Source organism: Zosterops lateralis, assembly GCF_965231275.1.
Source record: "Zosterops lateralis genome assembly, chromosome: 1".
In the NCBI taxonomy this organism is placed as follows: domain Eukaryota; kingdom Metazoa; phylum Chordata; class Aves; order Passeriformes; family Zosteropidae; genus Zosterops; species Zosterops lateralis.
The window spans coordinates 88,319,527-88,346,499 of NC_139762.1; the positions used below are offsets into that span (position 1 = coordinate 88,319,527).

At 39.8% G+C, this 26,973-nt stretch overlaps 1 protein-coding gene and 1 long non-coding RNA gene across 4 annotated transcripts; one reads left to right on the top strand and one right to left on the bottom strand.

Moving 5' to 3' along the window:
- Positions 1-539: 539 nt before the first annotated feature.
- LOC310908581 (sodium-dependent neutral amino acid transporter B(0)AT3-like) lies at positions 540-24,783 on the top strand. 2 transcript variants are annotated; one of them, XM_083859755.1, is made up of 12 exons: positions 540-919; positions 9,786-9,926; positions 11,481-11,618; positions 12,646-12,827; positions 13,221-13,331; positions 18,177-18,289; positions 18,558-18,686; positions 19,327-19,483; positions 20,764-20,968; positions 22,561-22,720; positions 23,107-23,269; positions 24,344-24,783. In XM_083859755.1, exons 1-12 carry the CDS (start codon positions 763-765, stop codon positions 24,551-24,553), a joined length of 1,866 nt encoding a protein of 621 aa, XP_083715881.1. In that variant the 5' UTR covers positions 540-762; the 3' UTR covers positions 24,554-24,783. The 2 variants fall into 2 exon arrangements, with proteins under 2 accessions (XP_083715881.1, XP_083715882.1); XM_083859756.1 differs by lacking the exon at positions 540-919 and adding an exon at positions 3,451-3,567.
- On the bottom strand, positions 9,913-26,834 carry LOC310908594. 2 transcript variants are annotated; one of them, XR_014589884.1, is made up of 4 exons: positions 26,550-26,834; positions 18,026-18,114; positions 15,734-15,803; positions 9,913-10,005 (listed from the first exon to the last, which is right to left on the bottom strand). It is a non-coding gene; the product is annotated as an uncharacterized lncRNA (long non-coding RNA). The 2 variants fall into 2 exon arrangements; XR_014589885.1 differs by having other exon boundaries at positions 15,734-18,114.
- Positions 26,835-26,973: the final 139 nt, after the last annotated feature.

The window sequence follows — 26,973 nt, forward strand, 5'->3', positions numbered from 1 at the left end:
TCAGTATGGAGTGAACTGATTTGGCATGCACACCAGCAAAACCATGGTATGACTGAAAGAAAACAGAAAAATATTCTCACATACTTTCTATTAAAGGAGAGCATTCAGCTCTTGCATTCATCAGTAACTATTTAATGAATAATAAAAAGAGTCACTGGGGATTCATTGACAGGTGGGAAGTGATTAACTTCCAGCAACTATTGTGAAAATGGACCAAAATGTAATGTTTGAACATGCAAGGTGTAATTTTTCTTGGCTTTTTTTCTAATTGACTTTTTGCACTTGGAAAAGATGCCTTCATTTATTTACTTCTACTAATAAATTAAGAAAGGAAATGCCAACATTTTATTCACAGATTTTTACAGGTATTTTGCAATTTTAATTAGTCCTCTGTAAAGGTTTCTTTTTAATTATATTCAGTGTCACACTTCTCTGACAGAGTCTGAGAACATAAGGAGAACAGAAAATAAAAACCTGTGTGATCCTGAGTTACCCATTAACGACATATTTGCAACCTGTCTAACTATGGAAGGAGCTGCAAAAAAGGCAAGAGTGGTAACTATATAATAATAATTCCTGGTTTTGTCTTTAAACTGCTACCTTGGCAATGACACAACCCTGTGCATCAGATAGAAAGAAAGCTCCACCTCTCTTCCAAGATCCTTCTGTCACCCTGCATAAAACCTGTAGGAGAGACAGGTTTTGAAGCATCTTCCCATTTTTAGGGAAAAGGGCTAAGGAACCACGGATATTTCATTAAAAATGTCAAAAGATTTATCAGCAGCACCTGAAATCCCTAAAGAAGATGACAGACCCAAGTGGGACAATAAGTTCCAGTACATTTTAAGCTGTATCGGATTTGCCGTTGGCCTGGGGAACGTGTGGAGGTTTCCATACTTGTGTCAGATACATGGAGGCGGTAAGACTGGAACGGGACTTTGCCAAAATACTGAACTAACTTCTGATGGGCATGGAAATTACATAATTTATGTCAGTTATATCCCTTTCTAAAAAACACTAACAGTCATTAATGTTTTGCACCAGTTAATTAGTTCTTTCTATAGAAGTATATTTAATTATAAAATGATATGTTCATTTAGGAAGACTAGACTGATGCTGACCAGACTGATGATAGAGCAGATCTATGGTAAAGCTTTTATACTGCTACTAAAGTCCCAGTGGAAGTAGGAAACTGAACCTGCAGCTGGCTACCTTAAGGAGAAATGAGAAGTCCTGGGGAGGCCTAAGGGAACTGGCCCCTAGACAAATGGCCACTGAACTTCCCTTTGGGATGGTGAGTGAGTTATTCCCCACCCTCCTCTGGTGCTCTTAGGAGCTACTTCATCATCTGGAATTGCCCCTGCACAAAACTAAATTGTGCTTTTGGCTGTCTGTGAGGCTGTTTAAAATGCTCAGCTGATGGAGCAGCAAGAGGAACCTGCCAGGTGTCATGGACAGCTGCCTAAGCATGTGCCTGGGCACCAGTTCCACAAAGAATTGCTTTAGAAGCAGACAATTTGGTAAATATCAATGGATCTGGAAAGAGTACTTGGTAACTTACCATTCACAGAAGCTTTTGAAATCTGCCACAGTAAGCTAAAGAAGAGTTAGCAAATTGTTTCAGCCTACTGTTATTTGTTATCTTTCAATTAATTGGAGAAACCAAAAATTCACACCTGGAGAAACTGTCAAATGACAGAGTTTGTTTTACTAAGGTGTCTGTATTACTTGATGAGCTACATATATTTCAATCAACCAATGAACCAAGAATGGATGTAGCCTGTGGTGGAAGGTGGTTCAGAGAGAAGCAGTCACTTAGGGACTATGGTAAATGGCTCAGTGAATGAGCTATAGCAGGTTGTATCAAGACAAAGAGCCTTGGCAGATGTAAGCAGAACACTAGGAAGTAAGTAGAGATATTTCTGCCTATAGTAAGACACCTTCTGAAACTCTGACTTTCTTTGAAAGCCCACTTTTCAAAGTCAACTTTAAAAAATGGACAAAATGCAGAAAAGCCCCAGCAATTATTCAAGGGTAAGAAAACTTCTGGGACAAGAAACAGCTAAGAATTCAACCTATTTAAGTCATGAAGTTGAAAATTAAAGAGTATGTTTTCATAGCCTATAAACAAGAAAATGGAAATTATTTTGGTGGCAAGGAGCTTTTTAAGGCTGAATATGCAACAGCTGAGAGTTACACAAACAATAATAAGAAAAGACAGGAAGCAGTAGGTTAGATTCCTCTCAGGACACTTGACGGTTTTTATTTATTTAAAAAATATGACACCCAGTGAAACTTCTGCAGAAAAGTGCCATCACTAGGTGGCTAGAAAGCCAGGAGTGCACACTGTTCCTCTGCACTTGTCCATGGGAATTACTGGAAAAAACCCAATTAATTCAGTTAATGATACTGGCATTAATGAGACATGATGATGTCTTTAGAGAGACATCCCCACAGCAGATATGGCATGAGACCTGCAAGGAAAACACTCTTAAAGAGCAGGAGCTGTAGGTCAAATCCTCTACAGCATCTCTTTCTATCTTGGAAAGCAAGGGGAAAAGCATTCAGGATCAACATAGCATAATAGCATAATAAATAGTATAATAAAGCAAATATAATGTGATGTTTTTGTAATGTAGTGAATGATTAACACAAAGTGCTCAGTGGAAAGTTTGAAAATCCCAGGCAGGGCCACAGCAAGATGTGGATCCTCCACATATTTCACTGCACAGAGCAGCTTCTGGAGCCACCAGCTACAAGAGGTTGCACAAAATTTGTGCAAAATTGGGATTAAGATGAAATATTGTTCTACTGGCCATAAAAAGGCTCTCACACTTTCCTTTGAAGCACCAATTGTTACTTCTCCATGGCCAGCTGTGGCCAGTGGTGTTTAAATGTCTTCAGATCTCAGCCTCACTTCAGAAGATAGCAATGCTCATCTGCTGCTGAGGTTTGATGTCTCCCTTCCATCTTCCCTTCTGAGGTCCCCTGCATCCCTACCCTCCAGACCTCCCTGCCCCAAGAGAAGCATGAGACTGACTGCAAGGAGGTCACCTGTCTTATGGACTTAACAGTCCATAAGTCTTCTCACAAAGCTCACAAACTCTTCTTGCTCATTTATCCAGCTCCAGAACTCCACTATTTCCCACAGGAACTTCTAAGGACAAAAAAGACAGGGGCTACAGCAGATTTAAAGAGAGTAAAAACAGGAAAACACTGCAGGGCAAGGGCTGAGTTGCTCCTTTTCTCCCTGAGTAGTAATGCTGCCAATGAAAAACCAGCTTAAAATAGCCAACAGACTCAGTAATGGCAAACAGCTGCTTTGCATCACCACAAACAGTGGCACAAGACAGGGGTGAATTAAGGTCAATGTATGGATGTGCAGCCAGTGTTTGGCCACTGGGCTTCAATAAAGGGCTCAAAGAGCTCAATAGCAGGATGGACCCTGTAACAGAGTGCTGTGCAATTTGTGAATAATTTATCCTAGAAAACTAGCATTGGAAAAGTTGAGTGAGTTAAGAAGATCACTGAGGAGGCAGAGCTCTTGCATTTAGATCTGCGTATAAGGTAGATGCATTTTTCTTCTGTAATTTAAAGCAGTGATGTGGTTTGGGCTTGCATTTTCGAAAGCAATCAACTCAGGTACAAAAGCCCAATTGATTTTCAAGGGTACTGGAGCATACATCCTGTGAGTGCTCATGTGAAGATGTGCACGAGGGAGAGACCAATAGCACTGTGTTTAACTGGGTGCCCTGAGAGGAATCATGGCTTTCTGCCTGCAGCCACAACCACAAGCATGGAGAAACCAGGCATGGATATGGCATAGACATTCTTGAAGGCTGAATGGCTTCTGGGGTAGTTTTACAGCTGGTTCAGGTGATATCCTTGTTTCTGCATCTTTTCAAAAACAAGAGGTGAAAACGAGTGCTTGCACATTTGTCTCATGTCAGCTGCTCCCATCAGACCTCTGGCCCTGATTCACCGCACATTAGCGTTACTCAGTAACTGGGATCTAACATAATATCAGTTCTGCTGACATTTATCACCTGCTGCCGTTACTGATTATTTGGATTTATTGCTGAGTTAAGTTAGTTATTTACTTTTCGTGACTAATGGGTATGAAGGTTGTTTGCCACAGTTGGTGGAGACAAACACAAACGTTCCCAGGCAACTGGGATTGAAAAGAAGTCTCTAAATAGCCCAGGATAGAGTTTGTCACTTAAAATGGAGACACTAACAAGCCATACATGTGTACACATGGAGTCATCTGAGTATACTTAAAAAAATCAACCCAGTTCTAGCTAGAAATGACTGCAGTGGTTTACTTTTGATTATAGCTTTTATAAATATATATATATATGTATGTATATATGTATGTATGTATATATGTATACGTGCTTGCTTAACCCATGGGTATTAAAAATATGTGTACTGTCTGAGCCTATAAAATGACTGAAAAATATCTTTAATATAAAATACAGCTTCTTTCTAGGAAAATAGATACACATAAACACTACAGTCATGCTACAAAAGGAGAACTGTTTACTTCTGGGACAACCATTTACAGACTTTCATAACCCATGGCTACTTGACCCTTTCCTCAAATTTGAACTATTTGCTGTGAAATGCCTGGTTCACTGTGTCCTCAAAAGAAAACAAAACCTAAGATGAACAAATTGTATTACTGGAAGATATTGTAAACAAACAAAATAAACCCCACAAAAACCACCAAACCACCACCACCACCAACCAAACCAAAACAAAACAAAACAAAAAACCAAACAAACAAACAAAACCAAAACAAACAACAAACCCAAAACCAACCCAAACAAACATAGTATGTTGGGAAGAGCAGAACTGTTCACTTTATGAGAGAAAAACTGGGTTACAGCAAGTAATAAACTTCCTTTTCTAGTTTGTTGCCATGTCCTGCTTAAACCTGTGGTGAAAAGCTGTGACATGTGGACTCAATCCTCTCATAATTTGTTTTATTTGATTGCCCTTTACAGCTCAGGTTGGTGAATGCTTGCATCCTTCACATTTAAGGGCAGTTTGCCAAAGCTTATTTTATGAGTTATCTGTGGGTGTTACCCATCTTCATTTGAAATGGCCATTGCCCTTTTGGCTTTCTGGAAATGGCCTTAGCTCCCTCACTGTCGCTCAAGGAGATATACTCATTTTCGTGGGAAATTCAATCCTGCCAAGTTTCAGTCAGTAAGATGTATAATGTGGCCTGGAAGGCAATATCAGTGCCATCATAAATGTGCTGCATAAACACAATGCTTAGAGTAGCTCATACTTTTCATCTGGATTGAGACATGTGAAGAAGACATAAAAGAGGTCATGAAGTGCTATTTTCTAGAGAGAGGGCTGAGTGCAATTAAGTTGCTTTTTTTCCTATCTGATGTCTTGATGTAATTCCTTGCTGTGTTGACTATACCACACTGCTTAGCTGAACTGCCATGAAGACAGTGGAACAGGTTTGAAAAATCCCTTTTCAATAGCTAATATCTTCTTCTCTGTATCTGAACAAGTAGTTGCCACCTATTGCATAAAATTGCATAAATTATCACAGGTATCTTGCCATTAAGTTCCTAGTCTTTTAGAAAAGTGCACTCATCCCCATTCCTCCTAGGTACTAACAGAGCTGATGAATTGGACCTCCAAATGCTTGCTGCATTTTATCACATTGAGATGTGCTTTCTGAAATTTTCAGACTCTACAGATGCATTTCCTTCAAAATTACTATTTTGCCACTTCTAGGTCATTTCAGTCTTAATTATAATTATTTTTTCTACTCCTAAATCTCTATCTGAAGGAAAAATATTATTCATGGCTTTTCAAATGCTGTTGTGTCTTTAAATCATCATTTCAAGTCACTTGCTTTTCTTCTGCTAGCTGATCCACAAGCACTGGTAAAATGCAAGATTGGGCACATAGATCAGTCCTTCCAAGTTTTTCTCCACCATTCAGGAAGGCTTAGCATCCCAATATCAAGCAAACCTACTGAGTCTTCTTCTCTGCTTCTCTCTGAGGCACATCAATTTCTGCTGGTCTTGATACACATAGATTAGGAGGTTGTCTGGCTGATCCTTCAAACTGCTTTACATTTCCACTAGTCCAGTCTGTTGGTCTCTCTTTCCAAGTGACAAACCCAATTTGGTTGTTTCACTCTGCTTTGCTGGTCACTGAGAACCAAATTCAGACTGTGCTCCTTCTGGAGCCTCCTGGTCTCTGTTCTGTGGGGCACTGGCAGCTCTCCCCAAGCTGGTAGTGGTTCAGGCACTTCCCACCCAGACTGTCAAGTGCAGGTGATATAACAAAGGTTGTGCCCTTCCAGTGTCATTTTGCTGGATATGGTTGGGCAGTTGCTATTCTGACCTGACTTGCCTGTGCATTGCAATAGAGGGGTCAGGTTTTAAAAACTCTCTGTGTATCTTGAGTGCATCTGCTCCTTTCTTTCTTACATGCTATGGCTGTGGAGCTGTCTCCACTCCAATGGTTCTTCAGCAATCTTGCTACACACTGGTGCTCCTTGGGACTCTCTTGTTAATGACACCAGCTCACCAGTAGTGCAGTAGTTGCGGTTGTTGAGAGCCTGATTTGATAAAGCTTTTGCAGGCCTTCTGTGCCTTCTCACATGCATGGGGGTTGTTCCACAGCTTTGTGACGTCCTTGTGCAGGACTCCTTCCAAAACAACTTTTAACTTATGTTAATTTTGAAGAGTTTTGGGTCTTTTTCCCTTGACCTTCTTTTAGTGCTGCATGAATCTACTTGCAGGATGGATACTTATGAATCTTGAATGTCTTTCTGACAGAAGGACTGTTGTAGACTAAAATTTTCCTAAGTCACACCCCAGGGATGCAACTAAATCATGCTTTGGCAATATTTTTGATTTGCATGGGCATTTTACCAGGCTTTTAAAGTACTTAAAAATGCTTCACTACTATCATTTTCCCTTTTCACTTTTCAAGAGGAAAAGAACCAAACTTTTTTTTTTTTTTTTTTTTTTTTTTTTTTTTTAATAGAATGTAGATATACAAGATAATTTGTTACTTGTGCTTTATGGCTTTTTCTGCTAAAGTTTCCTTTTCCCATGCCCCATGGAAGCCAAATCTACAGAGTTTAGCTGTGCCTGTGCTTAACATCACATTTAACATCACATGGGTTCTGCTGAGGTTTTGCTCTGCTTGTGTTTGAATGTTCTGGTTTGTGATACCAGAGCTGTGTCTTAGGGCCTCTGCTTCTTGGATTTTCTGCTTGCTTTTTTCATGGTTAGATTTTTCATGGCATTTTTTAAAAAGGTACTTATTTTTTGCCTTCTGGCACACTCTCCTCTATCTATTAGGGGCTAAGGGTTCTAGAGGGTTCCTGTTCACTATTCTGTATTTGATAGCCTACTGTTAGTGTTTCTCCATGTTTTTCTATAGGTGGGGGATTTTATTGTGGAAAAGAGTAAGCATTAAGTGCTTCAGCAGACTGTCTGTTCTTTTCCTCTTTTTTTTTTTTTTTTTTTTTTTTTTTTTTTTTTTTTTTTTTTTTTTTTTTTTTTTCCCTAAAATATTGTAATGCAAAGGAATGAATAACTAAGAACTTATTTTACACTACAAGCCATTTACTTGAATTAGGTTTGAGAAAGATTAGCTTCATAAGCTATTTCTTGTTAACTCATTCTTTTGCCATACTTTTGTATTTGCAGACAGCAGATGATTTATATCATTCTCTTGGAAAACCAGTATTTTTTTTCCAAGTGTGACATGATGTTTTGCCATGCTGTAAATATGCATGAAGATACACACAAGCCAGCACAAAGTAAACATGCTTTTATCAGCAGAATGTCTAAACACGCTCTGCTGTCAGTGGTTCAACTAGCAAACAGAAAAGGGGAGAGAGATAACAGTCTGCACTAATTATTATGCAGTTATTTCCCAGGAGATATGATATGGGAGATAGGCTGGTCTCTTATGGAGTGCTCTGCCAGTGAAGGCTCAGCATGGATTGCAGTGAGACAGCTGCTGCCCACAGCTGTTGGAGGGTCAGATGGATGAAGAAGTAGAGCTCCATACTGCAGTGCTCTGGTCACTTGCCTCAGTATTTTGCTCTTCTCAGGAAACAGTCCAAGGCATCAGACTGTCAGAAGGGTGGGGCTGGAACCATTAGATGTGGAGAGCGATACTGCAGCAGGTTTGAAACAGGGCACAGGACTGAGCATGGCAAGAGGTTACTGGGCTCTTCTGGAAGGAATCTCAGACTGAGGATTTAGCATACTGGGAATTAACTCTGAGGTTCGTTTTTCAAATCTGCTTCTCAGTTAAAAACATTTTAAGAATAGAGATCTTAAGGTGAGACATTTATTTCCAAGTTTGGCAGTTTATAAACAGTTCTTGGCTGAGAAAAGCTTTGTGATTTTTGTTCTTATGCATAACTTGATAAAAGGCCAAACCATCCAACAACGCACTTTCTCTGGGTGTTTTTATTTATTGCAGCACCTAGCAAGAGGTAGCAAAGTTATTGCAATACAACACTAGCTCAAGAGATTAGATTTTATCTGCCCAGCCCTTCTAAATAGCCAGTGATTGCAGAACCCAGGCGCCATTCCAGGTGGAGACCAGAAATCCTTGTGCATTCCCCCACCTCTGTCTCAGGGCCAAAGATGGAGCATAAAGAAAATTTTCAGATCTGGAAGAGCAGAGCTGAGCAGACACAGATATGAGGTCTGGAGGCAAAGCAAAAATGGCAGAACAAGGCACAGGTTTATTGACAAAGCTATGAGGAGCACAGAATCTGTTCACATTTGTAGAAGAACTGGGAGGTGGCTGAGGCAGGACTGCTGTCTTTGTTTCCCTGGAGAAAAGAGACTAGAGACTTTGTGGTCACAGTGGTTGTTGGTCATGGCAATAAACATCAATCTATTTCAATTTAATCACACATTTGGGCAGGTGGTACAAACATATTGATGGAACTTCTGATCTCTCAAAAACCAGCATTGGTGCAAAAGATGGGAGACCCAAACATGTGTCCCTTCTGAGGGAAGGTGGGAGAATTGAGGCATTGCACACAGTTTAGCAGGAATCAGCCAGTCTGATTCCTTGGTAGGTCCCTTCCTGTGGTCCCTTCCACAGGCAACCAACAGGACACGCTGCTTCTGGCTCAAGGGAGATGTCGTGAAGAAAACGGAGAAGATGTAAAGGATACGAACTGGGAAGAAACAGAGTTTCACGGCTCGAATGTCTCAGAGAACAACTTCAGCCTTGCTTTCAGTTTTTCATTAGAGGTTTTGTGGTCTGAGCAGAGCTTCATGCAATAAAATAAAATAACCTGGTCTCTTGGGAATATAAAACACATAATCCTGCTTTTCCAGTGCAGGATGGAGGAGCACAGGCCTGAGAGCTTTAGGAAAAGAAACAATGGAATGCACTGAAGGAAAAACATAGTATAGTATAGGGGACAGACAGACTCTTGAGCTTCATGAGAAGGGGAACAAAAGAAGATCCTTAAAAGAAAGGGAAATGGATGAAATTGTGAGGCTACTTATAATGGGCTGTAACAATGCCTGAGGGAAGTGCCCTGCAACACTAAAGCAACCCTGTCCCTCCTCCTCCATCTTCACTACCAAAATTACAAGCAACAGATGTTACTTGGTAGGTGTCCCTAACAATGATCCCTCTTTCAACACATCCTACAAGGACTTTGTTAGGCTCATAAAGCAGATTAATTATAAACCAGTAATTTCAGTGAGATGCAGGTAATCATATGGTTTAATCACACTTAAATGTCTTTTCAGGGGCTTTCCTGATCCCATACTTCATCGCTCTTCTCTTCGAAGGAATCCCACTGCTACATCTCGAGCTGGCCCTAGGGCAGTACCTGAGGAAAGGCAGCATTGGAGCCTGGAACACCATCTCTCCTTACCTTGGAGGCGTTGGTATATCTCTTCATTCCAGCTCAAGGAACTGCCGACAGCTCCCACCCAGAACTCACTTCCTACAGACCTGTGCCTGATGCTTTTTAGGATATAAAAAGAAACGAGAGTTAGGATTAAAAAGAAATACTTTGCAGTGAGCGTGGTGAGATATTGAAGGGTGGTTTCCCTGGAAACATTCAAGGCCGTATGGACCATGGGGTTCTGAGCAACCTGGTCTAGTTGAAATGTCTCTGCCCATGGCAAGTGGGTGGCACTAGATGAACTTTTAATGTCCCTTCCAACACAAACCATTCTGTGATTTCTGTAATTCTGTATTGCTCTCATCATCTGTTACTCCAGGCACTTTTTAGGAGCCTCAAATGCAAACTTAGTAACCTTTGCTATAGGGAGCATAATGAACATGGGCTCTGCTACACAATGCTGCCCCATTCCAACCATACCATGGTGCTCAACAAGAGCTGCCTGCCCAGTGCTTCTTGTTCCTCCCTCACAGCCCCTCCAGGACCCAGTCTTCTCTGTCCATGAATAGTTAGACTTGAGAAAGGACAGAAACACAGAAATTCAAGGATCCTGGTACCTCCAAGCCCCACAAGAGGGTGAGGCTACTGAAGGGACTTTATCAACACAGCTGGGCACAAGGGACAGTCCACATGACAGTGTGCATCACACTGGTGTGCAGTCCTGTACTGCCAATTCTGTTCTATTTATTGAATATATGACAAAACACATCTGGTGCCCTGCATCCATTGTTAGGCTGCAAAAAAGTGATTCAGAATAGCCACCATAAGGAGGTTAAGGCATTGACTCTACTGGGTATGTGAGATAACACCCTTGTGCCTGCAGGGCAAGGAGAAACTCCTGGATGCTTCAGCCAGCCCTGCTGGATCATGACCTGCTTTAAGCAGGTGCCTGAAATGGGCTTGGCACTGACAGCCCTCCCTGTGGGCCTGTGTGGGAGAAGGGGTGGGTAAAAGGAGTCATCTAAGGGCCAGAGGGCAACAAGGAAGAAATACCAAGAAGCAGGTGGCGCTTCCAGCTAGACCCGTCTCCTACAATCAGAATGTTCATACTCCCTTCGCAAAAATGCAAGCAAGCAGAAACTGTCGTGTTGATACTCTTCCCTCCTCATCACAGGAGTAAAACAGTTACCTATTTAAGGCATATGTGCACAATTTGGGACAAGAGTGGCCTCATGCAGCTACAACACACTCTAAAACTTTGGTCTCTTTTGCTCTCTGTTATTGAAGATGACCAGTTTTGTAGAAAACGATGGATTACACACTAGAGCAAAGATTGCAGCCCTAACCTCCTGTGCAAGTAGAGAGTCTCAGCTCTCCTGGAGCAGGGCTGGTGATCTGGGGGACTGTGCAAAAGTGTTTGGCTACTGAGGGAACAAATGCCCATCTTTCATGGGAAAATCTCAGGATGGGGTCAGGGGAATAGAGAAGAAAATCTTGAAAAAATAGGAAATGTGAGCTTCTAAGGGCTAATCCTATGAGTGACTAATAACTTTTCCCAAAGCTTTTCTAAAGTGAGATCTTGTGCTTTTTGCAGGAATTGGTTCATGGATGGTGTCGGTTCTGGTGAGCTTGTACTACAACACTGTTTTAACTTGGGTGATGTGGTATTTTATAAACTCCTTCCAAGAACCTCTTCCTTGGAGTGTTTGTCCTCTAAATGAAAACAGAACAGGTAAGTACACTTCCATGAGCACCACTAGCAAAAGAAGGATCACAAATGTCAGACTCTGGGCTAATCAAGAAACCATGTTTTATTTGGCCCTAGGTTGTTCACAAGTCCTGCTTTGATTTCCTGTTAAAAAGGCACAAGAGCCATGCTAGCCTACTAAAATTCATCATCCTCACAAGAAAAACAATAGCCAGAAAGTCCATGAGTCCTTTTGCTTGGTTTTAAAATGTGAAACAAAATAAAGAACAAGTCCTGTTATCCATTACAAAACCTTTACTAAGACTAAAGAGAGACAGTGTATATAAGCAGGATAAGGATGAACGCTCTCAGGTTTTTAAAACTACTTTTCAGTTTCCTTTTTTTTCTCAGAGCATGAGAGAGAACAAGTTCCAGTCCACAGCAAGAAATATCACCTGAGTAAAAGGCTAAGAAAAAAGTTAAAACACAGCAGAATTAAACTTACTTTTGGAGGCCTTAGGACTATTCTAGAGTAGGAAGACAAATAGGCACCACAGGTTGTGGTGTAAACTATTTTCCCAGTTCCCTTTCCTTCAGGCACAGAGCCTGGCTGGGGAACGCCCATTCCCCTGCATCCCCTGAAGTTTCTGTTCACAGAAGTCCTGGAAACTCAGACCAAAGAGCCCAAAGCCTGGTTCTTTCCCCATCACAGGGCCATGACAGAGCCAGGGCAGCCCGGACTTAGACGTATCCTCAGGTGCCTGAAGTTTGTTATGGCTCCACCTACCTGTAGCTACACAGCTAAAAAATTTCATTTAATCGATTTCACTACAATTAGTTTAGATTTTACTGGGCAGTAAGTACAACACTGTTTCTAATTAGGAATTTATCCCCTCTATAAAATGCTGGTGATGTTCTAGTGAAGGTCTCACATAAGTCTCATAGTCTTAGCCTGCTGTGAGAGTTTGTCTTGCTGCACATTACAGAGATTGCAGATAGTCCATCTCTGCATTTGATTTTTCAGCCCACAATTTATTCTAACCCTTGTCACTTTTTTTTTTTTTTTTTTCAGGGTTCAATGAAGAATGTCATGAAAGCACCGCAGTAAATTATTTTTGGTACAGGAAAACTTTGAACATAACACCTGATATTGCTGAGAGTGGCAAGTTACAGTGGTGGCTCATTTTGTGCTTAGCAGCTTGCTGGTTAATTGTCTATCTCTGCACCATCCGAGGAATTGAAACCACAGGGAAGGTATGGAAAGGGTAGAGAAGTGATTATCTTACAGTTTGAAATCTTGCCCTCCAGACACTGAGTTTTTACCACAAGGAAAGCCTTCCCCACACTGGCACCATTCAATGTGCTCCTTGTCCAACAAATTGAGAACAGCAGTACAAGTGGCTTAAAATGATGCTCTTCTCCTTTTCCATTGCAAACATTTCTGCCCTACCAGCCTTCCCTCACACAGTTTCAAGAGCCATTTTGTTACAAATATATTCTGCAAAAGTACACCCTGCTTATTTGAAAGATGGCCATATTCATCTGTAGCTGTTTGATCTAATATTATTATGATTGTATGTTGCAATAATTTGAATAGGATTTATTGAACTTATTGCCAGTAACTGTCTTCTGACCTCTTTACTTTAGGCAATTTATGTAACAGCAATATTTCCATATCTGGTCCTGACTATATTCCTTATTCAAGGACTCACTCTACCAGGAGCAACTGAAGGTCTGATCTATCTCTTCACCCCTAATGTAAGTATTAGTAATATTTTTCCTTTTACTTCCCCTCAGATTTCATACTGTGTACCCATTTTCCAAGATAGACATCTAAACCAGGAGATGTCTATCTAAGAGCTCAGCTAAACTCTTTTTCTGGGATGAATTTACTTACGTGTTTTAATATATTTTCGCAAGTAAAAAAGCAGCAAAGAATTTAACAGTTCAGTAGTAAGCACATCAGAAAATACTGGGAAATTAAGTTTAAGAATGTTATGGGTGCCTCAGTCTTGAATGTGTAAGTGAAACTGATGTACTTCACAATTACATGAGAAAGACGAGATTTCCCTGCCACTGCTCCAGAATTTACACAGCTTTAATGCTTTAAGAATTCACAAAGAGAGCAACTGAGGAATTACACTGTAAAGTGATTTTTTTGGAAGGTTGAATGTAATTTTCTCCTGCCCCTGTTTCTTCATAGCATTTCTCCACTCCCCCATATCTCTTCCTAAAAGACAGAATTGCTGGAAAACACACCCTCTCCCATTTTTCTAAACTTCTCATATGGATAGAAGTTCCAAATCCCTCCACATGCTGGCCATTTCAGAAGCACTTTTTCTACACTGTCCTTGGCAGCATTCCCAACTGCAAAGTCAAACTGTCCCACTAAGTGGATGCTATCCACTGTAGGCTCCCCATAACTCTGCCTTCATACTAAAAAGCTCCATGAAGCGGTGGGTGGAGAGGAGGAAAAGCAGCACTCACTGTCACGTTCTTAAGCATCCAAGCATCCACTGCCTCCACAGTGCTTCAAACACAGAAGCACAGGTCTCGTCTCTCCTCTCCTCTCCATAGACATTAAGGAAAACATAAGCCAAGAAGCTCAGAGATACTTTATATGCCAGGCTAGAAGGGGACAAGAACAAGAGAAAGCTCACATGAGACACCATTTTATCCCTCCTTCTACAAGCCCAGTGGCACAGACACCCATCTAAATGCTGTCAGAGCTCAAGGACAAGCTTGGTTTTTACAGAAGATCAGGACATACATTTTTGAAGGGCCCAGACAGGACTTATTATTGCTTGGTGCCATGCCTTAGGGAAGAAATCAGCTTAGGCAACACAATCAAAACATGCCTTGCCCTATCATCATTTGATCTCAGCTGGGCTGTCAGGTTTCTCTGGAAGAGTTCAGGCATTTTTGGGATTTACTCTGCAATGACCATGAATTGAAAGCAGAAAACTAGATTTGTGTGTACTCACAAAGCCTGGAGGTATTGCAGTGCTGAGGAGGAGCAGATCATCGTTAAAGAGCCAGATGGATTTTTACAATGGCAACAGAAGTCAGAATGAAAATCTACCTGCGGTCAACCTGCAGCTGATGGTTAGCTGGTTTGAGGAAGCAGATCCTGGGGACATCTTTGAAAAGTCATCTGAAGACAGTTTTAGTGATCTTCTTGTCTACAAATGTGGAAAAGCTGATGCAACAGCCTGGTAAGTGATATCTACTGTTGGTGGTGCCATTGCACAGAAAGTGTAAGACAGATGGCTTTGTTAAACTAACCTTACAATTGCTACACAGGGTTGTGGCACTTCAAAAGGACAGTAAGAACACAGCTTCAACACTGCCCTTCTCTCTTTGTCCTCTTACCCCACAACTGCAGTACCAGCATTGCCTTTGCTGTTAGGCTATTCCCACCCACAGTGTGAGCCAACACAGGTTTTTCTTTAACACTTCTCTACTTGGGGGATGTCCCAAAGTGAGTTGTACAGGAAGGCTGTTAGGTTTTTGGCAGAGATTTACTCGACCCACCCAGGACACAGCAGTTTACAAAACTGTAAAGCATATTTCTTAAATGCACGCTCTTCTGGTCCTGTCTTTTTGCAGAAAAAGTTTTAGCAAAATAAAGTAAGAATTAAATCACCTACTGACCGTTTCAGCTTGCTTTTAAAATAAATAAAATGAACCTTCTTGACATTCTTCCCTGACTGGAGGCAGTATTTTCCAACTTCTTTCCAACTTTGCAGTGCAGCAGAAATTGTAGTTTCTGAGTAACATCTACTCCATCCATTATCTTGTAACTGTGACACCTCAGTGTTGTTTTTGAAAGTGTATGGAAGTTATACCTAGCACAAAAAGTCCCATCTTACCCAATTACATCATAATCGCCCAACTGAATTCAGTTGTTTTTCTAAACCACAATTTTTAAAATTTAATCACTTTCCAACTTTGTATTTTAGTTCTTGTTAATAAGTACCACAAATAATAAAAGCATGAATACGGATATTAATTATGCAAGGTTGTGTTTTTATTTTCATGCAAGAATACATAATCAGCTTTTGTCATCTGACAGACTTTCTACTCTAAATTTCAGGGCAAACAATGATTACTTCTTCTCATTGACTTTCAGACATAGAGAAGCCTGATGATTCACTCACCTTCTCAAAACTCTTGGTTACTTGGAAAAGGAAGCTGCCAAGAAAACAAAAAAGTATCCTGAAGTGACACCTGAGGGAAAAGCAGAAGTTCTACAGTGATGAAGCCACACAGGAGCTGAAACAGACTTTTGGAAAAATAAATAACCAGAGGCAGCAGAAACAAGATTCCATCATACATCATCAATGGTCTGTATGGTGCAGCTTCAGGGGACACCTGTGCCACCTAAGGAATACAAATGTCTCTTTCTCCAGCCTCTTTCACATTTGAAAGAGCTTCAGAGATTGTAAATATTTGGAAGTTCTCTGGCAATGAACAATTCCAAGAACTTGGTTGGGCAACTGTTGACTGTGCCCAGAACTCAGCAGCTATTCAACAAGCAGTGTTTAACAACCAGTGAGAAGGGAGGCAAAAAAAAAGGAAAAAAAAAAAAAAAAAAAAAAAAAAAAAAAAAAAAAAAAAAAAAAAAGGCAGCACAGGGCCCAAATCCTCTATTCACTAAATCATTAGTTGTTTTTACACCAAAATTACACATCACAGGGACCTCAGTAATTTTTAATTCTGTTTCTGTCTGTTCTTTACATATTCAAGAATCAAACATCTTACTGCTCACAAGGGAGCAATTTTATTTCCTTTCCTCCTTGTCCCCCTGTTCATTCATTAACATTGATTGTATATCTTCATCCACGTTTCTGGTATCAGCACGTTTTTTTTCTTCTGAAGACACGGTTATAAAATCTATATGCCATATAAATATAAAATAGCACTTTCAATAATTTGCTGAAGACCAGATAATGACATTGCCATGACATGCTTGCCTGTCCATTATCTTTTCAAGTTAGGGGGTTGCTTATTACCTTTTGGAGTCCATAAATACACTGCACTTAGTACCATTCTAAACTATCTCCAGACTCATTTGCCAAAGTTTCCAGTCAGAAAGCCAGACTTTTAGGAGTCACATCTGTCAGCACCAACAACTGACTTGGCAGCACGTAATCAAAGTGTGAAGGCCACAGAGCCACATGAGTGCCAAGTTTCTGCACTGACACAGCACCTGCGCAAGGTCCTGCCAGTGAGCACTCTGGCCTTTGAGGACTTGACTATGATCGTCCAAAATAAACCTCTAGAAGGGCTTGCCTTTGCTGAAGCACTTCAGCCAGCAATGGTTCCACAAATCTGCTAGCTATGTTGTGGTGTACAACAGGTGACACCAGTTCTGCTGTGGTCAAAGCACTGGCCTTCCTGTGGAGAGAGCACCTGCAGTAATGGCATTGCCTGAATCCATGCACACTGAGGTCGACCCACTATTCTTGCTCTCCAAGCTCAGGTCAGCTTCAAAGAAATCTCAAATGCTATGAAGGGTCTTTTGGCATACTTACCTCTCACTACTACAGATGTTCCCAGTCATGGACTTGGATCACACGCACAGACACACAGACACAAAACACACAAGTTGTCCTGCATGACTGGGATGCAGATTAGACTCAGACTGTTGTAAAACAAAGTGAGATAGTCTACAGTCTCAGAACTACTTTTGAGCTATCCGGTTTTCAAAACATTCTTAGTAAAACATTCTTCTATTCCATCTCCTTGATAATGGATCAGAAAGCAATTCACATGGCAGAGTATAACACACCACTTTCTAGTTTCTGCAGGAAAGTAGTATTTATTGTTCACATTTACATTTTGCGCATTACTTATGCTTTATCTCTTCCTTTTATATTGATTTCAATGTCAAGATTCCTTAGTGTGGCTATTTAAAACTGCTTAACATTCTCTGTAATCCCCCATTCATTGCTTTTTAATTTACCTTCCTGTATCACATTGCCCTTACAACAAAATAGAAGTTTCATTTTCAGTTTCTCCTTTTTCCTTGTATTCCTATGCTGACCTTCTATCTTTTATTGCTGTTTTCACAGCACTTTGAATTGCAGATACTGTTTTTAATAACTGTTCTCTTCTTGTCTGCTTCTGCTCTTGGTCACTTCTATTAAATTATTTTTAAGCAAATTTGGAAAGCTATGGAATCACTTTCTGTCTTAAAACAGTGAAAGTTTAGTATTTGTTTATGTAGTTTTAGGAAGACAATATTCTTTAACTGCAGGTTAAGTATGTGGAAAAAAAAAAAGTAATTGAGGAAAAATGTAATTGCTCTTTTGTGTTCCTAGTGTCTATCACTTAGAACCAGATTTTTATCATCAGTCATACAAAGTATACAATAAAGAAGATTCTATAACTGTTACACACATTTAAATAGGTTCAATGATACTCTTGAAAACATCTGTTTTACTGACCTGTTTAGTACCTATTCCCATTTTCATAGTATTTAGATGGCAACACAGCTCAAAATTTCAGAAGTGAAATAACAGATGAGCTATAGGAACTGCAAGAGAAAAAGAAATTTTAATTTAAGCCTAATACCTGCATTTCTTCCAATTACATCAGCTGAACATTTTGAAAAATCCCCGTGTATGGCTTGATGCAGCTACACAGATTTTCTTCTCTCTCTCTTTGGCTTTTGGAGGGCTTATTGCATTCGCCAGCTACAATCCAACAAAGTGAGTAGAACTACAACCCTTACTGGCTGGCTGAATTCTTCCTGCACTTTGTGCAACTTCTTTAAATTTTCAAATCTTTCTCCTTAATTTTTCTAAAGGATCTCTAGAAAAGTATCTGTCTTTCTAAAAGGCCCAGTAGATTTTCTAACAGAAGGGAGAAAGGGAGGGAGAGAAGAAATTTAAAAAAAATGTTTGCAGAAATAACTGAATCACAGATTTAAAAACCTGCTTTTTTTAATCACTTCAATTGATTGAATGCTATCTCTAGAAACGACTGTGAAAAGGATGCTGTGACAGTAGCAATTGTGAACAGCATGACATCCCTCTACGCTTCCATCCCAGTCTTTTCTGTTTTGGGGTTTAAAGCAACCACAGCCTACTGGGACTGCTTGGACAGGTGAGAAAGCCATGTTCCCAAATTTATACTGTGGTTTCAGTGCCTAAATAGGTAACATGATAATGTGTTATTTGAAAGACATATATTTAGAGAATTTATTTTCATTAGGAAGGAAAAGCATCTGTACAGAGAAGTTTAATGTAAAAATATAAAGTACTATGGGACTGAGTCAAGGATGATCATTTGCAAGAAGCAAGAGAAATTAGAGAACAACCCATTTCAAGTTGTGCATCAAGGTTTGCATCTCACTCTCAGGCTAGAATTAATAAAAATCCCACCTTTTTCTATTTCACCAGAAATTTATTTCACTAACTTATTAAACACAAGTAGTGGAAATGGTCTGGAGACTTGATAAAACAAAAAGGTTTTAGAGACTGCATCTGCATAAAGTATGCAGAGTTTTCGTCTGAGACAACATTAAATAGTCTGAATATTTTCTATTTTATATATACGCTGTCAATTAATATTTTCCTTAATATTTTCCTTAATTAATATTTTCCTTGACATTTTTCCTTGTCAATAGCAGCACAGAAAGTAAACACAACTTTGGAGTAGCATCTGAATACACAGCATAACATTTCCAGCCACATCATCTGCAAACTTTTAAACTAAAATTTAAATATGTTGGCTTCTCTGGCAGGAACATTGTCAATATCATCAATGAATTTGATCTTCCAGAAGAAAGCATCATGCGACAGAACTATACATCCTGGATTAGTTTTTTGAATTCATCATATCCAGAAAAAATTGCTGGACTCAAACTGAAAAACTGTGATCTTCAAGAATTTCTTGATCAGGTACCATAACTGCTTTCAACTGGTAATCCTTAAACAAAGTTATGTAGAAAGACTGGTATCTTCCTTCTTAAGTACATGTACTCTGTTCTATATGGAATGATATATTACATATAATCATGCAACAAATCAATCTTTGAACATTTGAAATAACAATACTGCTGTAGGATAGCCAGAATGTATAGCTGTGTTATGGCAAACAAAACTGCACATTATTGTCACAAAACTAACCTTCCAGGGTGTTCCCACTAGAAATCTACCATGGACACTAGATTCAGTCCTGGTTTGGTTTACATAAATAACATAATGGGGGAATACATCTCGATGAAAGATTATAGAAAAAGGATGGTGAATGGGAATTTCCTAAATCTGTATTAAGCAAAGTATAAAAAAAATCTATTACGATGTACACTGTTCACCACCAAAGTATATCATGATCCTCTTCTTCTCCTTATTTTCCAGCCCTCCTAAAACATTTCCCCTACCATTAAACACAGATGTTTCTTCTCTATTTTCTTGTCCGACCTCATTCCACTTGCTCCAGGGATCCCGTCTGGCACAGGCAGTGTGTGCTGAGGCACAACAGGCCTAACATACAATAATGATGAAGTAGGCTATTTTACTCACAGGATGGAGAAATCCAAGGACAATATTCCAGCCCTGGTAAAAGTCAGTTTCTTTTGTCTCATTTCTTCTGATGGCACCCAGTTCTGATTTACAGTTTGAAATATTTTACTCCCGAATTACAGCAGTGTTAGCATTTTTCAACACTTAGATCTAAATATCCTTGTCCTTGGGAGACTTAATCAAAAGACATTTGGTTGAAATTGGCTTTTTCCCTATTAGTTCTTTTCTGCCTTGGCCATTATAGGGGGTTTCATGATCAATGATTCATAAATTCTCTTGGTGGTAAGAGTGGTAATCATATCCTTATTTATACCTCCTTCTTTTCCAGAAGCTACTACATCATAGATTTTTTAAAAGCACATTTAAGATAGTATCTGCAAAACAATTGCTATTACAATTACAACCCTCCAATCTGCTTTACTCTGAACCGATCTCTCTCTGCAGGCTAAAATTCTGCTCTATGATTGCCTAGATATCTCTGGCAGAACATTTAAAGTCCTCACTACCCATTTTCTCAGCTGCTGGCTGCCAGAGAGTCCAGAGGCTGACCAGCAACCTTGACTCCAGAGAAGGACAGCAGTGTGTTATAATTACTTTATGGACAAGAACTGACATTGTAATGTGTATTTTTATCTATCTGTTTGTGAATTCTGCAGAGTGTCTCAGGAACTGGCTTGGCTTTCATTGTTTTCACTCAAGCGATCATCCTCATGCCGGGCTCCCAAGCCTGGGCCATCTTGTTTTTCATAATGCTGTTCAGCTTGGGCCTTTCTTCCATGTTTGGAAACATTGAGGGTGTCTTCACTCCTCTTCTAGAGCTTCAAATTGTACCTAAATCAGCACCCAAAGAGCTATTATCTGGTAAGGTATTTGCTTTGTTCAAAGAAGGGGGCTTCCTTACAGATGCACAAACTACTAACTGACCAATTAATATCACAGAGGAATTAATAATCTGTAGTATTAATTTAGCTGAATCTCACAGTGTAAGTAAGGGCAGTGGGTTGTGTTTGCAGAAGATAAGCAGAGAGATGAGGCAGTAGTCACGGCAGAAGCTGTCAGGTGACAACATTATATTGCCTTTGCCAGTATTTTTCTTAGTTTGCAAGTTAAGCTGTTCCAGTCTGAGAAAGCTTGTTAAATCACTATTCTTGGAGTCAAATTCACTCTGAGCTGTTGTAGGTCACCAGGATGAGCCTTGTCTTCCCTTAAGCCTTTGGCACTGATACAAATCACTTTAAGGCACCTTTAAATCATCAGCTGGCCTGCCATAACCACCTGCACTTGAACTTACCACAGTAAGAGAGGCCATTCACCCCTATTTCACCCAGGTTTATGCTGATACTGATTGTTCCACATTTACTGTGAACATGTCAGAGTAGAAAATTACCACTTGAAAAATGAGCAATGAAGGTGTGTGATCCTGTTGTGGCACCAAAACTGGAATGTTTTAAACCAGAGATGGTTACTGAACGAAACCTGCTCCTTAAGAACCAGACTCAATGAGAGTCTGAGAGATCTTACTGTGAGACTGGTCCAGAAAAATCTATGGCAGTTGCAAGTAATAGATTAATATTTCTGCAATGTGCCCTTTAAAATTCTTGCTGTCATGCCTTTTGTTGAGTCTTCCTTTGGCATCTAAATTGTATCCCTAATTTTACTATTTTTTATGTAGAAACACATTTATTCCCAATTTGATGAGTTAATGTTATTTTTAAACTGATTTTCCAATTGTGAACTGAAAAAACAAATTCTGGAGCAAACATTTTACAGAATTGAATCAAAGGCCATCTCAAAGTTAGAAGCAATTAGCAACATATTAGAAAGACATACAAACTGATTTGTTGCCCATGTCTGTGTCCAGCAATACCTTTATTCCCTCCTTTCCTTCACACTTTTCCCCTCTAAAATTAACCCAAATCATAATCTTGGCTAAAGGGAAACTGACTGTACAGAAGTGTGCTGAAAATCCAAATGATGCATGCTGGAACATAAGGGACACACATTTGTAGCACTGGGCTATTTGAGGGAATGGGGCCAGAAATCCAGGGAGTCCTTACACTTCCAAGGTGCCACTTGCCTGCGGTTTAAGCCTATGGTTCCATGGAAATGAGGGACTTGAAACTTAGTACAGCAGGCAAAAACTAACACCACACAGCCCAGGCTGATGGAAGGAAATATGAATAACTTATGAATATAATATGAATAAATACGAATATGAAGGATGCCCTGAGTCACATGAATGCATCCCTCCTGAAACAGTGGTGCTCTTGGCCAGCACACAGTGAAAAACTGAGTTTGGGAAGTGGTGTTAGCTCCCCTAAGGAGAAAACAGCTGGTTGTAACTCCCTAGGGGGAGAGAGAATAAAAATTACTAGAATGAGAAGCAATTTAGGACAAAAATAAACCTACAAGTTCAGTACTCCAGTAACAAAGATATCTTTTTTTTTCTTCAGGTATAATATGTCTGATTAGCTTCCTCATTGCTCTGTCTTTTACACTGGGTTCAGGGAGTTACTGGATTGACATTTTTGACAGATATGCAGCCTCAGTGCCTCTTCTAGTCATCGCTTTCTTTGAAGTGATTGGAGTTGTATACATCTATAAAATTAAAAGGTATGTTGGAAAGAGATAGAATTTTTTCCTTGTAAGACATAAATACAGCTCAGGCTGCAGTAACTTTGTCCCTGACCTGATTTGATTCAGTGCTGGTTAACTGAGACTTCTTCCCAGCATACTATGTTTGTTCCCTTGGCAATTTTGCCTTTTTATTTTAAATATCTTAATAGTTTGGTCATTCATCTCTGGTAAGGATCAATAAAGACTTATTTGAATGATATTATTATTTACTCAAGCAAGTAGTAAGTTATTAAAGAATGGTGTAGAATAGAAAAGATTTACAGTGCTGTAATCTGTGTTTCCAACTTACAGGAAGCTATAAAAAAGGGAAACTGTTACCACTCTAAATTTGACACCATCATAAACATATCTTCTTTTACAAGGTTCAGTAAAGATGTGGAATGGATGACTGGAAGAAAACTCAATCTTTACTGGCACATCGCATGGAGGTTTATTAGCCCTCTGCTCCTGCTAATTGTCTTCATGGCCTTTGTTACTCTGCAGCTGCAGAAGACGCCAAGCTACACAGCATGGAACCCTAAATATGTATGTTCACCAATATTTTCAGAACTTCTAATAAAAGAAAGAATTATCTATTTTCCTCCCTTACCAGGTCCTTTGAGTTCACTGTTATCTATGCTTACCCACTGAATATAGTCTGAAGTGATGTAGTGCTCAGAATGAGAAGGCTCCAGTGTGCAAAGAGGTTACACATACTAAAATGTGTGTCTCTTCTTGAGGTGTCCAGCTTATACTGTGCTCTGTATTTCTTATGGATGTGTGTAATGCTCTGAAGTGTTGAAGTGAAACATGTCACAGACATTCCATACCCACAAGGGGTTCAGAGGTAGAACAAATGCCTGAGCAGAGCTTTAGAGCTGCATAACAGACATCAGGGATGAAGGCATTTCTCAGTGAGAACTACCACTGCTGCTGAGGTGAATATATGAATGTGTATTTTTGACAGGCAGACAAGGAAGCAGTGGTCTGAGAACAGTGTTGGTTAAATCAGCAACAAAGACATGTCCATGCTGAGAACATTGGATCTGGATGCCACCGTCCAACATCAATTGCAGCTTCTTTTACCCCTCTCAAATACACCCTGGGTAGGGGCTTGAAGATCAGTTTTGTTCTTAAACTATATGAGGACTACACAGCAGCAGTGTCTCCCCCAAATGCCATCAAGTATCTATCATCCCAAGTAAAATCCATAGCCACAGACTTGTAGAAATTGTTTTATCATCATTCCCTCAAAATCTCTGGTATACATCCTCCCTATCTGACAAAGAACATAATTGCTGAAACCAGGTAAGCTTTGAGTACAACAAGAATGAACACAGTTTAACTAAGAGAAGATGAAGGCTTGGTAACACTTTGGGCAATCCTCATAACCCTAGGAATGTGTCATAATTATACATCTTTGAAACTGTAAAACATTTACAGCTGTCTCTAGATCCACAAGTAGAGTTGGCAGAGGACACAGCCACTGAATGCTACTGCACACAGAGTGAAACTTTTGCTATCCTTACTAAAACAGCATAAGTAATAAAAATAGAAATCATAGCAAAATCTAAGTGTACCCACAAATAATTTCTTTTGCTTGCTTTTTTATCTCCACAGGAAGGCTTCCCCATGAAAGAGGAGAAAGTTTATCCACCTTGGGTGCAGGCCATTTGTGTGCTGTTGGCTGCCCTTCCTGGCATGTGTGTACCTCTGGTAGCGCTCTTCCACCTGGTCAAAAAAAAGTGCAGGAGCAAGGACCCAAGCTTTGTACCATCAGAAGTCTTCTCCTGTCAGGGGGCTAACAGCACCTTTTCTCATCCAAAATAATAAATATCCATTGTACCTGTCTGTCTGTAAGCAAAAATAAGATAGCCTTTATTAGACATCATTAGCTGTCATTTGGTATCATCCAACCAACCTGGTATACACAGTTCAATGCTTACAGCAATCACTACACTCTGTAAACAAGGCTGTTGTGTTTCCTTTAATTTCAACCAATTTCACAGCTTTATGTATCTCTCCAGCCAGAATTTAAACTTGGAAAGCCTGATAAATATTGCTGCTGGCTTCTGTCTTTCTTTACTTTTAAGGAAACTGGTCTGTTCCTAAGGATCAGCAACATAAATTGGAACACAAGCACCTACAGTTTTATTCACTGCCCTGCCCCCACTGCTCCAGATGGAGATGCAGAATGGAAACTCTCTAAGAATCAGGACTGCTCTTTCCCACTACACTCTAATTTTTGTAAATCCCTATACACATTTAAACAGCAGTCACTTTGTGATTATTTCATATTCTCAAGCACTGCAAGGAGTAAAGATAAAGCATCAAAAGATAAAAGAATGTATGTTAAGTAAATTTGAGCAATTAATTCTGCACAAATCTCTTATCTTAGCAGATTCCAGAATTCATTGTAGTGGAAAATACTGTGAAAAAAAAAGTTCCCATTTTTTTCCCCTTTGCTTCTCAAACTGAACACAATAGCTGAATAGCGTAACAAAAATGCAGACATATAACAGCCTTTCAGTGAGCTGCAATCTTACAGGGCATGACAATGAAATTAATCTTTACTGAAAAACAGGACTTCCTGTACTTGGCTGCAGATCCTAGCCACTCTTTAGTGCTGGGGGATGAGGATTCCTCTTGACAAGATATTTGAGGAATCAGCTGCCTCTGGAAAAAATTTGGGGAAAGTATGTGAACATAAAGCATGACAATACCTTCAGGCTGAGTAATTGAGTCAAGGAAGAGAAAGGATTAGGGTTATAAAGCTGTAAATACATAAATAAAAATTTTTAACTAAGTAAAGCATACATTTTATATTCACATTTCTAACTGCAGATAGTTAAATGTTCATTAAAATCCTATATGCAACTATATGCAGCAGGCTGAAGCAGTCAGAGTTCTGTTCTTAAACAAAACCACATGCAACTAGTACAGACAGAAGCTGAGAAAATAATTAAACTAGATCTAAAAGACTTTCAAGTCTTTAAATCCATCTTGAGTCACTGTCATGGTATCCAGGCTTGACTTTTGAGCTGTCCCTTCCATTCATCAGAAGGGAGACTTTATGGATCACCAGACATGCAGTTCAGCCCAGGACAGGACATTTGGGTAGGACAATTTTCAGCTCCAGTAACTACAAATGATGGCTGGGAAACACAAGCTGTAGTTACTGTTTAGCTCAAGTAGGCATGCAGAAAAATCTGTTGAGCAACACTTGCATAAACGCTGCTTTTCTGTTGTCAATGCACTTCTGATGCTACCTGTACGAAAATTCCTGCGCCAGAACTGTAGCCTTATTCCAATAAAGTTGGTGCTACAATTCCTCTTCTTATTCACAAAGAACAAGATGATATTCTGTAAGTACATTTTTCTCCTGAATAGCTCGAACTGTGTCATCTGAGGGAGCATGTGTATGCAAACACCTTCCACTCACTCTTTTCCCAGTCTTTTATCCCCACAGTCCATCAAATCTTCTTTGCTCTAATACACTGCTGTGAATTCGTAACATTGTGACAGAAAAGATTTTCCTGGTATTGTCTAGGCTGCAAGAACCACCTGGGTTCTTTAATGGTAAATCAGTAAAAGACATGAACACAGCCATGGTGATGTTCAGCCTTAACCAAAATTCACAGCCCTAAAACAAGGAAATCAATTGCCTGTTAAAGGAAAAAGCCTCAGAAGGAGCATTGGAACAGCACTATAAATAAGGACACGCCCAAATTATCATAATACAATAAACAGAAAACAGATGCAGAAAGAAAAGCACAATTCTCCTGGAACACAGGCAGATTCCTACATTGTGAAATTTGATACCTACCTCAGCCTGAGATTTCCAGTCCATATTTCCTTCCAAAAGTGAAACAGTGGGGAGAGAAGGATGTGTTTGATGGATGCATCCAAGACACCGTTATCTCCCCTAGAGGGGCTTCTGTCAAATTCCTTCCTTACAGCTCTGTACACACACAAAAACAATGTTCAGCCCTATTTCTCCCCCTCCCCATTTAAACCCTCCAGCAAGCTCAGCTTCCTGAGTAGTTTGCAACACTTGCAAGTACAACTTGCACAGGGAGTTGCATTCATTGGTTTAGCTCTCAATCTCTCTACTTACCTTCTCTTAAATACTGAGACCTTAACCTTCACCACAACTCCCAAATCTTTTGAAATTTTCCCAGCTGTACAATGATTGTTGAAAATCCACATTACAGATTCAGAATGCTCCTAAGGGAATTTAATACTTCCAG